The following is a 15,194-nucleotide window of genomic DNA, read 5'->3' on the forward strand; positions in this document are numbered from 1 at the left end:
ATGGAAGCGAACAGGGAGTCCAGCTTGGGTCATAGGATGATTATTCTGCTCTGCAGGGTAAGAGACAATTGAGAACGTCTCCCTGTTCAAAACACACAGGGAGAAGGCATGCCTTCAGAAGACATTCCACTTTGGGAGGAAAGAGGGGAAGGACACAGGGCAAGGTGAAAAGAAAAGAGAGGTAGTGAGAGTAATGAGAAGGCGGACATGCACACGTTCTGACTTGAGGAGTAAACATCAGATAAAATCCACACAGCTTTTATTACTCGCTCACATCCCTGGAAACCAACAGATGGAATCTCTCATTGCCAAGTTCTAATGCATTTCATGTTCATGCTTAGCATCAGGACACTGGGCTTGCCAAATACTAATAAGCTGCAGACAGTGAGGTGAGTATCAAGAATCCACAGCTCCACCCTCTGCCTCCCTTGAGGCGAAGAAAGCACTCTCTCCACCTTAGCTCAATGTCCACAGAAGGCGGCAGGTGCATCAGGCCAGACACAGAAACCAAAGGTGTCCATAAGACATATTTACTGTTTCAGTATAAAAAATATAGAGGTGACCGCCAAGGACAATTCATATCCATTATCTGAGAGGGCTCATTATGAGTACTCCAGCAGTTAATCCTCATCCAGAAGGATGGTCAACAAGGCAGCGTATTCATGTATTAAGGCAACCTAGAAAATAAACCTCAAGAGAGCCCCTCAGTCACTATCGTTCTGGCAGAAATTAATCCTTGAATACTAGGGCCCAAAACTCTTGAGCTGAAAAATTTTTATTCCTATCAACCAGCCACCTTAGTGCCTGAGCTTCTTTCTTGGACTGTTGAAAGCTTGGTATCCATATCTCCCTCAAAGAGCTCCAACGTGGAGTCAGAGGTGAGAAAGCAAACACCGTGGGCTCCGGACAGCTCAGGTGGGTAACTTCCGCATTCCATCTTTTGGGTGGTAAGCCCTGCATTGGGAGAGAGGAGAAAAGAATTAAAACTACATGAGAAGGAAGCACAAGTCCTATGTTCCTGCCTCACAATAATAGTACCCAACACGTACTTTTCCTTTGAAAGCAAGTGTCTTCACTCCATGGTGAAACAAATAGTCTCTTGCCAAATATTTTTATGAGATTTCAGAACCCAGGAAATAAGGGAGAGACTCTACAACCTCCCTGGCAGGAAACTTCTAATTCTGATGATCAGAAGTGAGGATGGTTTTAGATTTCTTGACAGGGATGCTGGAAGTCAAAAAGCAATGGTGAGTCTAACTGATGAATATTACCATTAAGGTGTAAACCTTTAGGGAAGAAAGAGAATACTTGTGTAGCCTCAAAATCTCTCCCCCTAAATGTTTATTCATTATTGTGGTGGTTTTAACATCTGTCCACAAACATTGTGATATCTTCTCTCGAGGAGGTGAAGCTTAATTCCCCTCCCTTCGAGCATGGCCTGGACTTAGCAACTCGCTTAATGGAAAGGGCAAAACAGTAACCTCACGGAGGAAACCACATTAAACCAGAGATCACCTTAAACCAAGTGATCAAAGTTAACATCACTAGTAATAGGTCGCATTGATGCCATGCACCCCCTGATAAGGTGTGATGAGAAGGGGCCTTTCACCACTGCAATATGATGCCCCAAAATCCATCACCCAAGTTCCAACAGGAGAAAACATCAGACAAATCCACGGAGGGACAGTCTACCGAAATATTGGCCAGTACTCTTTAAAAGCATCAAAGTTATTAAAAATGAGGAAACTGAATGGCTGTCACAGTTTGGAGGAGCCCAAGGGGGCACGAGAGCTCACTTCAACCTGCTACCTTGGATTTGATCCTGGAACAAAGATGTTGGTGGGAAAACTGGTGAAACAGGACTACAGTCTGCCAGTGAGTTAATAGCAGTGTATGCATGTACTGCGTCCCGATGTGCAATGCTAACAAGAGGAGAGGCCAGGTGAAGGGTGTTCCGGAACTCGGTACCATCTCTGTAACTCTCTTGTCAATTTAAAATCATTTCAAAATTAAGATTTTTTTTTAAAGGTGATACAAATGCCTTCCAAATCCCAAGAATAACTGATAGTTTCCACTCAGCTAAACTAGTGCCTACATGTTAGAGTAGACTAAAGACATTTTAGACATCCTCACATACCCCTTCCCGAGAAGCTGTCCAAAGGTAGGACCAATCAAAAGTACAAACACAGGAAAAGGGAGAAAAGCTTGCAAGAAATAGAGGTGTCAACACGACAGAAAAAGATAGGAAAGGAAAATCCTCAAGTGTCGGGCAAGGGTTCTCTCAGGCTCCTTTTTTTTTTAAACATCAGAAGATTAGTTTGTATAAGCATGTTATTTAGAAACATTGGGTAAATATTGGGGCGCCTGGGTGGCTTAGTCGGTTAAGCATCTGACTTTGGCTCAGGTCACGATCTCAGTTTGTGGTTGCAAGCCCCACATCGGGCTCTGTGCGGACAGCTAGCTCAGAACCTGGAGCCTGCTTCAGATTCTCTCTCCCTCTCTGCCTCTCCCCTGCTCACGCTCTGTCTCTGTCTCTCAAAAATAAATAAACATTAAAGAAAAAATTTAAAAGAAACATTGATAAATACCAAAATAATTAGCTAAGTGTAGTGGTAAGAGATTGCTACTGGGGAGGGAGAAAAGGGGAATGTTAAAGACGGCTCTTTTTTTTTAATGTTTATTTATTTCTGAGAGAGACAGAGTGCGAGTGGGGGAGGTACAGAGAGAGAAGGAGACACAGAATCCAAGCAGGCTCCAGGCTCTGAGCTGTCAGCAGAGAGCCCAACGTGGCACTAGAACCCATGGACTGTGAGATTACGACCTGAGCCAAAATCAGACACTCAACCAACTGAGCCACCCAGGCGCCCATGCTTTTTTTTTTTTTAACTAACTTTGCAGAAGTATTCAATATTTTGAGCTATGTGCATATATATCTTTTTTTTTAATGTGAAGATAATAGGGTTTATAATGTGTTGGATTTATAATAATTAGAATTTTCATCCATTGCGAATTTAGAAAGCAGAGTAGAAAAGCTAATTTGGAAATATAACAATTTGGGTGCCTACCTACGGTTGAATCAACATATTCTCTTTGTTAAACCTCCCATAGGAAGCACGGTAGAAGAGATTAGGATGTAGCCGGAAAAAAAGGGATGACCTAGAATGCATACAAAGGTTTCTTCAAGCATCTGAAAGGACTCTAAGTTTAAGAGTGAATTAACATGTTTGGCAGAGAGTAAAGGCTACACCTCTCTGCTCTCGGGGACCACTGACAAATGAACATGGAGTTTGGCTTCCAAGGGCCTGTAACTAGGGCAGGATTTCTTTACCAAGACAACACTGAGCACAGAGAACCAGAAGACAAATCCTAACAGCAAACCATTAGAAAATGCTAAGACTTAAGATCAGGGAAGTCTAAACAGCAATAACTTTTTTTCCCCCAGAAAACTAGAGGTGGGCTCAAAATTGGGGTTACTTTAGTGAGAGATTATGGTTGGGTAGAGATTGTATTTGGAGCAAGAGCCGAACATAATCAAGGAAGGAGGATGCAAAGTGATTATCAATCACCAAACAACTTTTGAGAGGTCACTGCTCATATTTATTGACTAATATGTAGAGATGCAAGGCGATATCCCATTGAACTAAAGAGTAAGAAGCAGGGAGCTGAGAATGGACTATAAAAGGGAAAGTCTAGGTTCAAAATAAAGAACTGTCAAAACTATAACAAAAGATAAAATGGGCTACCCTAAAAAATAATGCAATCCCCAGCACTGGAAATGTCCCAAGATAATCAGCAGATGACTTGTTCGTGATACTGGAATCACCAATCAGCTGGTAGCCATACTGACCACATACCATTGGATGACCTTCCCAACCCTGACCTTGCATAACCGTTTATATGAGAAAGCCAGGACTAATATCTGTTTCCTTGCCTGCCCGCTCAAGTGTCCATTCAACAGTGTAGGATAAAGTTCCATTGGAGGAGATATCACAAAGAAAATAATCTTATGAAATGGACACTTAACTCTAGTGTTCTTGTAGAAATATTTCACAGTGTGACCTGAAGGAAGTGTGTCTGATGAAATAGTTATGACATTTTAGAAGTAACTAAGTTTAAGCATCCCAAATTGCCTTTCCAGCTGGGGTCCCAGGCAGAAGAATGAGCTGTTTCTAAAGCATGATAAACAAATAGTTTGCTTCCAAAGAGAACATGGCTCCTATTCTGACAACAAGGACAAAGTCAGGTAATCTAAAAATTCATAACTTTTCTTGAGGCCATCAGGGAACTGAAATCATACAGCAACCAGGTAAACAGAATTCCAGAGTGACAAGCCCATCTAGGGAGAGATGGACACACGATCTGTTTAACCTTTGACAGAACACAGGAGACAGAGGTGGTCATCATATAAATAGGTAATAAGAAATCAGTTAACATATTAAAAAATGTTAATTATTTATTTTGAGAGTGAAAGAGAAAAAGAGAGAGAGGAGAGAGAGTGAGTGAGAGAGAGAGAGAGAGAGAGAGAGAGAGAGAGAGAGAGGAGAGAATCCCAAGCAGGCTCTGTGCTGACGGGGATGCCGGGCTCAATCTCACCATCCGTGAGATCATGACCTGAGCCAAAATCAAGAGTTGGACACTTAACCAACTGAACCACCCAGGTGCCCCAAGTTAAATTTTTTTTTAACAAATTCTTAACAGTGAAGTATGGGCTATCATGCCAGTTTGGAATACCTAGGAGGCCCAGACACAAAAGAAGAGTTTGAATCCACTCAAAAGCTCTTTTCCATGGATGTCCATCAGATGCCCAGGAGGAAGATTGGCAGCAAGGCAGAAAACTGAAAATATTTTAAACTGAATTAATATTAACATAATAACCTAAATTTTTAGGAGGTAGTTCAAGCAGTGATTAGAGGAAACTTTATAGCATTAAACATGTATATTATGAAAATATAAGGTTTAAAATCAATGACCCAAGTTTCTACCTTAAATTTGAAAATGAGCAAATTAAGTCCAAATTAAGAAAAATTAATTGAAGACCATGGGGGTAGGAAAGGGGGGAAAAATAGTTACAGAGAGGGAGGCAAGCCATAAGAGACTGTTAAATACAGAGAACAAACTGAGGGTTGATGGGGGTTGGGGTGGGGGAGAGAAGAAGATGGGTCATGGGCATTGAGGAAGGCACTTGTTGGGATAAGCACTGGGTGTTGTATGTAAGTGATGAACCACAGAAATCTACCCCCAAAACCAAGAGCACACTGTATACACTGTATGTTAACAACTTGACAATAAATTATATTAAAAAATAAAGAAAATAAAATAAAGAAAAATTAAAACAAAGAACAGAAATCATTAAGATTATAAAACAGAAGAAAAAATAATGAAATCAAAAGCTAATTATTTGAATAGATCAATGAAATGGATAAATCTCTATTTAGATTAATCATGGAAAAAAGACACAAATTAATATCAGACATGACAGAGGTTACATACAGTTGGTACCGATATTAAAGGAATAAAGGAATGCTGATAATGGTATACTAGTCAATTTGACAATTTGGAGAAAATGAAAAAAAAAATCCCTGAGAAGACGCAATCTACCAGAGCTCATTCACAAAGTGGTGAAGGAACAGCTTTCTATCTATTAAAAAAATTCAATTTAAACTTAAAAACCTTCCCACAATGAAAAACTTTGATGGATTACTGGTAAATTTGACAAACAGTTATAGAAAAAATAATGCTAAATCTCCACAAACTCAGGAAACACGAGCAGAGGGAACAAGAGAGCTGCATTACCATATATGAAAACTAGCCAAGACATTGGGAGGAAAACAATATCTACCGTATACCAGAAAATCATTTGACCAAGTGAAGCTTCTCTCAAGAAAGCAAGGTCATTTAACCTTCAAAAATCATCACTGTAATTCACAATTAAATAAACTAAAAAAGGAAAAGCCATAAGATTGTCTCAATGGATACAGAAAATCAATTCTGTATCCACTCATAATAAAAAATTCTCATCAAAGTAAGAATACAAAGAAACGTTCTCAACTTGAGAAAGGGCATCAACCAAAAATCCTACAGCTAATATCATAAACAATGATGAAAAACAATTCTCTCTGTGATGGGGAACTAGGTGAAGAAATAGGATCCCAACAATTCTCTTCAAAGTTATAATGAAAGTCCTAGTACAATAAAGAAGAAAAAGGGAAGAAATAAAAGGCAAATAGATTGGAGGTGGGGGATAAAATTGCCTTCTTTTGTAAATGACTTGATCATCTATGTAGAAATATCCGAAAAAAAACTTTAAAAAAGATACCAGAACTAATCAGTGTAATTAACAAGGTTGCAGTCTATGAAGTCAACATACAAAATCAATTTTATTTCTATATACTAGCAACAAGTGATCAGAAAATATAGTTTAAAAATACCACTTATTATGGTATCAAAAAATGTGAACTACTTAGTGATAAATTTGACCAAAGAGTTATAAAAACCCTGTACACAAGAAACTCCAGAATCATGTCTAAAGAAATTAAAGAAGACCTAAATGGACAAATATATCATTCTTATGGATTAAGTGTCTCAATATTGTTTTACATGTCAATTCTGCCCAAATCGATACTTAACACTCAACACAATCACAATGAAAATCCTAGCAAGCATTCTGATATAAATTGGCAAACTGACCCTAATATTTATAAGTTAAAGCAAAAGAGCTAAAATGATGAAAATAATTTTGAAAAAGAACAAGGTTGGAAGATTGACACTATCTCATTTTAACACTTATTATGAAGCTACAGTACTTAAATACAGACATATTGATCAGTCCAGAAATTAACCTATATACAGAAGGCCAATTGAGTTTAGGGGGGAAAAAGAGGTAATTCAATCATGAAAAAATAATCTTTCCAATAATGGCGTTGATCCTATTGGATATCCAAATAAACAAACCTCAACTCTTACACCATGCTGCATTACAAAAATTAAATCTAAGTGGAAAGCAGACCTAAGTGTAAAAGCTAAAACTACATTGTTTCTAGAATAAAATAGAAGCACATTTTAGTGACCTTGGGTTAAACAAATACTTTTATACCAGACACAAAACATGCAAATAAATATAAGAGGGAAAAAATGATGTGGTTGACTTTGAGTTAAAAACTTGTACACCTTAAAAAATACTGTTGTGGAAATGGAAACACAACCCAAAGACTGGAAGAAAACATTTGTTATTTGTTCAAAATATATGAAGAATTCTTAAGCTCAAGAATAACAAGACAACTCAATCTTTTTTAAATGAACAAAGATTTGAAGAGACATATCACCAAAGATGTTGATGGCAAACAAACCACTAAAGGATACTCAAAATCATTAATTACTAGAGAAATGTAAATTAAGCCACAGTGAAATGCCATTATACACCCAGCACAATCGTAAAAACTAAGACTGACCACACCGACCGTTAATGAATGGAACTCCCATGCAATGCTGGCGGGGACAGAGTAACATTGGAAAACAGTCTGGTAATTTCTCAAAATGTTAAACATACATCTACCCATATAACCTAGCTATTCCTCTCCTAGGTATCTATAGGAGAGAAATGAAAACGTACATCCACGCAAAGACTTGTACATGAATGTTCATGGCAGCTTTATTTGTAACAGCCAGAAACTGAAAACAAGTCAAATGTTCATCAACAGCTGAATGGATAAGGCCACGTTGGCATGTGCGAAAGTTCAACAATAAAGAGAAAGGAACCGTTGATATGCACAGTGTTGTGGGTGAATGTCAACTTTATCACGTGGATTGAAAGAAGCCAGACACAAAAGAGAATCATTACAGGATTCCATCCACATAAAATTCTAGAAAAGTGCCTTAGCTTCTTTGTCAGAAGTGACAAAAAGCGGATGTGTGGTTGCCTGAGAAAGGGGGTGCAAAGGGGATGGATTAAAGAGGGACAGGAGGAAACTCTTGGGGAGGGCAGAAATGTTTTTCATCTTGATTAGGGTGATAGTTTCACATGTATGGGTCAAGCCATGCATTTTAAATATGTGCAGTTTATTGGGTATCGATTGTACCTCAAAGCTAATTTTATAAAAGCTTATCTCAATTCTGTGAAGTTAGATCTCTGATGATTACATGTTGTCTTGCCTATTATAGCCTTTTTGAGGACAGGATGGTGTATCACTAAGTGTTCTTTGACTAAAATGAATTCAATACGGAAGACTTTCCCCTACATAAATAACGCATACACCATAGAGAACAAGCCTACTCAGATTCAACAGGTGTGGTGGACAGACTCCAGATGGCCCCCATGATTTCTACTTCCTGGTGCTCATGCCCTTGTGTTCCTTTCCTCATGAGTGTGCAAGATATCTTCACTTGCTTCTAACCTACAAAACAGGGCAAACATGAGGGAATGTATGTAATTATGTGTATGGGATTACATATAGGCTGGTGGCGGTGCCGGTCTTGCTGAACTCTCTCACTCCCTTGCTGGCTTTGAGAAAGTAAGTGGCCATGCTGGGAAAGCCGGCATGACAAGGAATGTGCGTGGCCTCTGAAAGCCGAAGGCAGCCTCCACCCTCCAGCCAACAAGAAAATTGAAGCCCTCAGTCCTATAGCCTCAAGGAAGTGAATCTGCCCACAAGCATGTGAGTTTAGAAGCAGACCTGTCCCCAGTTGAGCCTCCGGGTAAACACGCAGCCCTGACTGATACTTTGATTGCAGGCTTCCGGGGGACCCGCCTCCGCAATGAGCTAACCCACAAGGAACTGTGAGATGATACGTTTGTGTGGCTTTAAGCCACTAAGTCTGCGACATTATTGTTTACACAGCAATAGATGATTCACTAGGTTTGTGTGGAGGGAGAGCAGGGGAGAAGCAGAGTAGAGGAAGAGGAAATGCATTTGATGTAATTTTTTATGTTTTTTATTTATTTTTGAGAGACAGAGAGACAGCGCGAGCAGGGGAGGGTCAGAGAGAAAAGGAGATACAGAATCTGAAGCAGACTCCAGGCTCTGAGCTGTTACCACAGAGCCTGACGCGGGGCTCGAACCCATGAACCGTGAGATCATGACCTGAGCCAAAGCCAGACACTTAACTGACTGAGCCACCCAGGCGCCCCTGCATTTGATATTCTTATAGGATCTTCTATATCCAGATACAATGATTAAATTATTGCCAGTCACAAGATGAAAAATAATCAGAGTTTGAGGAAATCAAATTATTTCTTTTAGCTTTTCTTTGGCTGAAAGAGAAACAGTGAAGAAACACATATAAGTAGCTTACTTGAAGGCATGGCATGTGTAAGCTGTAACAAATCTTGTAAAACGAATAAATTCCAGTGTAAAGAACTGGTCTAATACCCCTTTAATTTACTTTCACGGTACATTTTGTTCTCCTTTTCAATAATGAGCACATTAGCATCTGAGAATTATAGCACGTCCATGGAAATGCAAGCAAAGCCCTTTAATCATCCTTGCTGACCACCTCTCGGGGAGGGATCAGAGCAATGCCAGAGGACACCCTACACCATCTACCTTTCTTCAAAGACTCCAAAGAGAAGGACATGCAATTACAGCACCTTCAGGCACTCTGAAATACCACCGTTTAGCTGTTTCTTTTGGAAATGCAGGACTATATGCATTCTCCTGTAACCCTGACAAAGCTATCCACCAATGTCATTACACTCTCTCTTCCAGTCCCCGGGAATCATTCCAAAAGGCCGTCTGTGAGGTGCGGACACAGTGAGCGTTTGTGTAGTTCTTTGCTTTTCTGTGACTGTCATGGCCATGCCTGGCGAGGACCTTGGTAGACAGCCTCAGGCAAATCATCACCCTCAGAAGTTCTGTTTTCTGCGTTAATTGACGTTCAGAATAAATAATTAGAATAGCACGGGCAATTAACATGGTCTCTACTTTTTCACGTCTTTTGGGGTGTGTAGATTTTGCTTTTTGCCATGATGTGGCCCTGTAAAGTAGGTCAAACAGGAAGCGGTTGCTAGTCAGGATTACTCTCTGAGAAGAACGATGTAATAGTGTTTATATAGCAACCAAGATGCTTGGCTTAAAATAAGTGATTTTGGGAGTAAATCTTTGTTATATAAATCTAGGTAAAAGAATTAAAATTTTTATACTCATTAAAATGAAGGAAATAATGATTCAAATATTGTAAATTTGTCTAAACAGGTACATGTTTAGCATATGAAAGCCTTGTCTATACAACACACAAAAATAATTCAATGAACTGTTTAGGTTTATGTCTGAGCCGAAGTTAATATGCTGGCCAAAATAAACACTTCAATATTTAACAAAAATTGTTTGCCTCCAGAGAACTTACATAAAATGTTATGTGTCTATGGGAGTCCGGCAAGGGAATGATGGGTGATGGCCAGGTAGTATATGTGGGCCGTCTCATTTCTTTCTTAAGTTTTGTTTTTAAATTTTTTAAGACATTTATTTACTTTTGAGAGAGAGAGACAGAGTGTGAGCAGGGGAGGGGCAGAGAGAGAGAGGGAGACACAGAACCAGAAGCAGCACAGAGCCTGCGAGATCATGACCTGAGCCAAAGTGGGACACTTAACTGACTGAGCCACCTAGACACCCCTCTTTTTTAACTTCAAAGATAAATTAATCTAATCTTTTTATTTCAATAAACTACCTTCTAACAAATCTAGCTATATATCAAGTGGGACCATTCCCAATATAAATAAGTAAAGTAAGCAAATGTTAAGAGCATCAAAAAATTTGAAGACATTACTAAGAAATTTCTTTATAATAGTTTAAGAAAAAGAAATAGTTTAAGGATTATCCATCATTATTTGAATATTTTCTCTATATTAATAGGCACAAGCCAGAAAGAGACAGAGAGATGTTAGATTGTGCACGTGAAATGCAAATACGTTTCCAAGCAATAGTGTGAGGCAAGCGTGTAAGGGGTCTGGCAGAAACCAGAGCGCTGATGGAAAAGTTAAAGAACTGACAATGTGGATGAGATTTAGAACTTTCCAAGTTTGTATTTTTTTCTTCCCTCTCCTGCAGCCTGTCCCTATCACTGCCCAGCACCTGCTGCATGGTGTCCTCTGGAAGAAACAATAAAAGGGAGTTTAAGGCCTTCGGGAAGAAGGATGTGACTAGTAAACTTTATGAGGAAGGAAAGGAATGAAATACTCACCCTCCTGCAGCGCCTGGCCTGTCTAATAGGGATGAAGAGGAGTACAAGTGGCCACCACAGAAGGATGCAAAATGGCGGGGTGCCCGGGTGGCTCAGTCGGTTAAGCATCTGACTCTTGGTTTTGGTTCAGGTCATGATGTTGTGGTTTGTTGAGTTCTAGCCCACATCGGGCTCTATGCTGACAGTACGGAGCCTGCTTGGGATTCTCTTCTCTTTCCTTCTCTCTCTGCCCCTCCTGCTCTCTCTCAAAATAAATAAGCTTAAAAAATAATAATAATAATAATTTTTTTAAAGGATGCAAAATGTCAGAGGCCATCAAGATGGCTCTCCTAGTGCCTCTTCACCAAACCTAGACCCTCTCACCTTCTCCTGAAGCCGGATATTATCCCACACCTTGCTGCACACCATACACTCAAACGCATCAATGTAGTTGTCCTGGTGGACATCTTGTACTCCCCATTTCCGTTCCTTCAGTGCAGTGAGAAGTCGCTGATTGGAGACCTCACCCTTCAGCTTCCAGTCTATGTAGGCCTCGTATAGTCTGTCGTCGTGATCCAGTTGTCTGATGTAACTTGCCAGTTCTCTAGGGTGAGCAAATTCAGACACGAGAATAGCACTTCTATTACTCGGCAGCCAGTCAGCAATGCTGGGGGACCCATAATACACGGGGACCACCCCCAGTTTCAGAGGCCTCCAGAATTTCTCAGTGATGTAGTCGTCACACACCGCATTCTCGAAGGCAAGGACAAACTTATACTGTGCAATGATCCTATAAAAGCCATCCGCATCCATCGAGCCTGGACTTTTTAGCTGCGGAGGGAGATCTTTGTTTCGTAAACACTCACCGTAGGAATCAACCTCAATGTAAGTCATCAGTTCTCGGACATAGCTGTCCCTGTCTGATGGCGGGTTACAGTCTGACTGGACGTACACCAGTGGAGCAAGTCTTCTTCGAAGGCTGTTTTTGGACCGCAAGGGGACCAGGTATCTGAGAGACTTCAGGACTTCTACGCCCTCCAAGTACTGGGTGGTCAGTGGCAAATGGGAATGCCGGCTGAAGGTGGCGGTGTAGTTGAACAAGGTGATGACTGGCTCGTGAAAGAGCTTGTAATTGTTTTTCGGAGACTCTTCGTGAAAAAGTGCCCAGTCATGATGGGCTTTCCGGGGCAGAGGTAAGCTATCTATGTTAAAGTCAGTGCCTAGAAGAAGAAAAGAAAATATGAGTCTGTGCAAAGGAACTTTAGTGTCCAGCAGGAGTCTTCCTGGTGAGATTAGAACCCAGAGGAGCCTGGGGCAATAATGAAGGAAGCTACAGTGTTTGTAAAGTGCCTCACAGTCCACCATGGCACTTCCACCCTACACACTGCTCAGGGGCAGGATCACCAAGGAGAAGGGACTCTGTCTCTGATGTTATAAAAAGAGAAATAGGAGCAGTGTCTAGCCTGGCTCTAACGTGAGAATTTATTCCGTCACCCCCCTCTGCCAATTGGCTTTTCTTCCCAGAGAGGTTGCCTAAGAGAGAGCAGGAGAAAGAAAGAGATAGACGGTCTTTTAAAAAGAAAAAAGCAAGAGAAAGGAAGCCATAAAGGGGAACGCGGCCAGCTTGGCACTGATGTACTGAAAAAAAGTGAAATCATGCAAAAGTAGCCACAATGAATATATGGTATAGATTTTTTTCATCCAGAATGATCAATTTCAACAAAGTGCAGTGAATCAATCTTAGTCAAAATGGTAGACAAGAGGCTTTTAAAGACAAAACAGCTGATAATAGCACTATGCTACAGACCGCGGCAGGATGGACATGAATTAACAAGCACATCAAGAAATAAAGAAGGCATAACAGGATTATAATTATGAGCGATTCTCGCTTCCACAGGATTAATTGGGAAACCTTTGAAACATGATCCTGTGAAGACAGAAGTGATGGATGTGGTAAACAGTAGTTTCCTGACAGTGTGGATGGAGACTCAATCAGGAAGAAGTGATTTCTATTAACTGAGAAAGGATTAAGACGATACCACAGTACGGAACAGAATTTCTAAAGTGTTCCTGACACTGATGATTTTGTGGCCCCTGATTTGAGTTTTTAAATGTAAGGAAATGGCAAAAAAAGAAAAAAAGAAAAAAATCTGTCTATGACCATCCACTGCAGGGGGAAAAAAAAGCCCAAATAAATGCATATCTCTACTAGAGAAACATATTCTCTAGTAGAAGTCATAAAAATTAATTGTTTAATGCTGGTGCAGCACTCTCTCAAATAAATATACACTCTTTGGTGCCAACAGTACATCATGAAGTCAATTAATCAGGAAAGGCTTTTAAACAATTGAAGATCAAATGAGGTATGTGGAGGACAGATATGAGCACAGAGAAACTGCTGAAGAAAATACTGCCATCTTGATACCATATTTTTATTCTCAATGATCAGGAATGAAAGACTAACATGTTAAGTGTCCAACTCTTGACTTCAGCTCAGGTCATGATCTCATGGTTCATGAGATCAAGACCCACGTTGGACTCTGTGCTGACAGCACGGAGAACCTGCTTGGGACATTCTCTCTCCTTCTCTCTCTGCCCCACCCCCATTTACTCTCGCTCTCTCTCTCCCTCTCTCTCAAAATAAATAATTTTTTTAAATGACTATGTATTTGTTTACTCTGCATTTGCCATATTTAACCTTTAGCATCAAAAAGAACAGGGGCGCCTGGGTGACCCCATTGCTTAAGCATTTGACTCCTGATTTTGGCTCAGATCATGAACTCACAGTTCATGAATTTGAGCCCCATGGCCGGCTGTGCACAGACAGCGTGAACCTGTTTGGAATTCTCTCTCTCCCTCTCTCTCTGATCCTCCCCATCTGTGCTCTCTCTCTCAAAATGAATAAATAAACATTAAAACAAAAAAAGAATGCTCATCTACACACCTGAAATTTAATGACACGTAGAGTCAGATGATCAGCAAAAGTTAACAGACAAACTTGAAGACGTCAAAGAGGAGAGAACTTGAGAAGGGCGATCTGCCCATGAAGTGGTTGCTGGTCAACTGGTCAACGATCGGAACAGGAACCCATACCCCTTGAGTTTGAGCATGAAGTTTCTGCCAAAAGCGTGATAAGAATCAAGGCCGTCTGCCTGGGAGAGGAGGAAGTGGAGTCCTATCCACAGGAGTCAGAGGCAGTGATCAAGATACAAGATTAAGATTGGAGGGGTATGATTAGAACAAATGTGGGTCCATAATTAACAGGAGGGGGCAGGCGCAGGTGTCTTGGGTGAGCAGATCAGACACCAGTGGCTGGCTATTGGCTGCTGTATGGCACACGGATGCTTCTGGATTTGCCTCGTCTGGGCTGTGACCCAGCAAAGATCCAAAATGCAGAAAAGGACAGCGGCAGGACACGACACCTGCCTCCTGTGCTTCAGAGACGGGAGATGGCCTGAGCGTCATCTCTGCTCATCCACATCAGTTAAGGCTAACAGGCACTGACAGCAGCTATGTCTAGAGCTTTCCGTGGCCAGTTTCTAGGTCCACTCGGATTGTATTCATAATATGAATGGGACTTAAGACTGGTACCAATTATGAGCCCCTCATTCACTGTAACTAGGAGAGGAGGGCTTGCTGGCTTGTGATACGTTTCGCCAAGTTCTACCGGAGGCTTGAGGTAGGAAGGAAGGAAGGGGAGAAGAGTAGGGGGTCCTGTGCATATGCAATCTTTACTAGTAACAAAAGCCCGTGGAATCTCAGCAAGAAACATCCATTTATATTCATGCTGAACACAGCTTTTTAAAAATCAGAGTGTAAGGCTCTAGTATATCCATCTGAGTTGTTTAGTTTGTAGGAGTGAGGCCATCTTTAAAAGTGTGGGAATATCTCTTAACAGAGAGGAAAGTTAAAGGGATCTAACTTTCCAGAAACATCTCTCATTATTTTTTTTTTTGAGTTGAATGATTTTTTTTCCATAATATTTTATTGTCAAATTGTTTTCCATACAACACCCAGTGCTCTTCCCCTCAAGTGCCCTCCAC

At 40.6% G+C, this 15,194-nt stretch overlaps 1 protein-coding gene across 2 annotated transcripts in view; it reads right to left on the reverse strand.

Moving 5' to 3' along the window:
- Window positions 1-242: 242 nt before the first annotated feature.
- Window positions 243-15,194, reverse strand: part of FUT10 (fucosyltransferase 10) — a 76,394-nt gene continuing 61,442 nt past the window's right edge. For both annotated transcript variants that reach the window (XM_029935956.1, XM_029935964.1), the window contains 2 exons: window positions 11,536-12,371; window positions 243-954 (listed from right to left, as the gene is read on the reverse strand). In XM_029935956.1, coding sequence (XP_029791816.1) covers window positions 730-954; window positions 11,536-12,371 — 1,061 coding nt within the window. In that variant the 3' untranslated portion in view covers window positions 243-729. The remainder of the gene's footprint in view (window positions 955-11,535; window positions 12,372-15,194) is intronic.

Source organism: Suricata suricatta, chromosome 1, assembly GCF_006229205.1.
Source record: "Suricata suricatta isolate VVHF042 chromosome 1, meerkat_22Aug2017_6uvM2_HiC, whole genome shotgun sequence".
In the NCBI taxonomy this organism is placed as follows: domain Eukaryota; kingdom Metazoa; phylum Chordata; class Mammalia; order Carnivora; family Herpestidae; genus Suricata; species Suricata suricatta.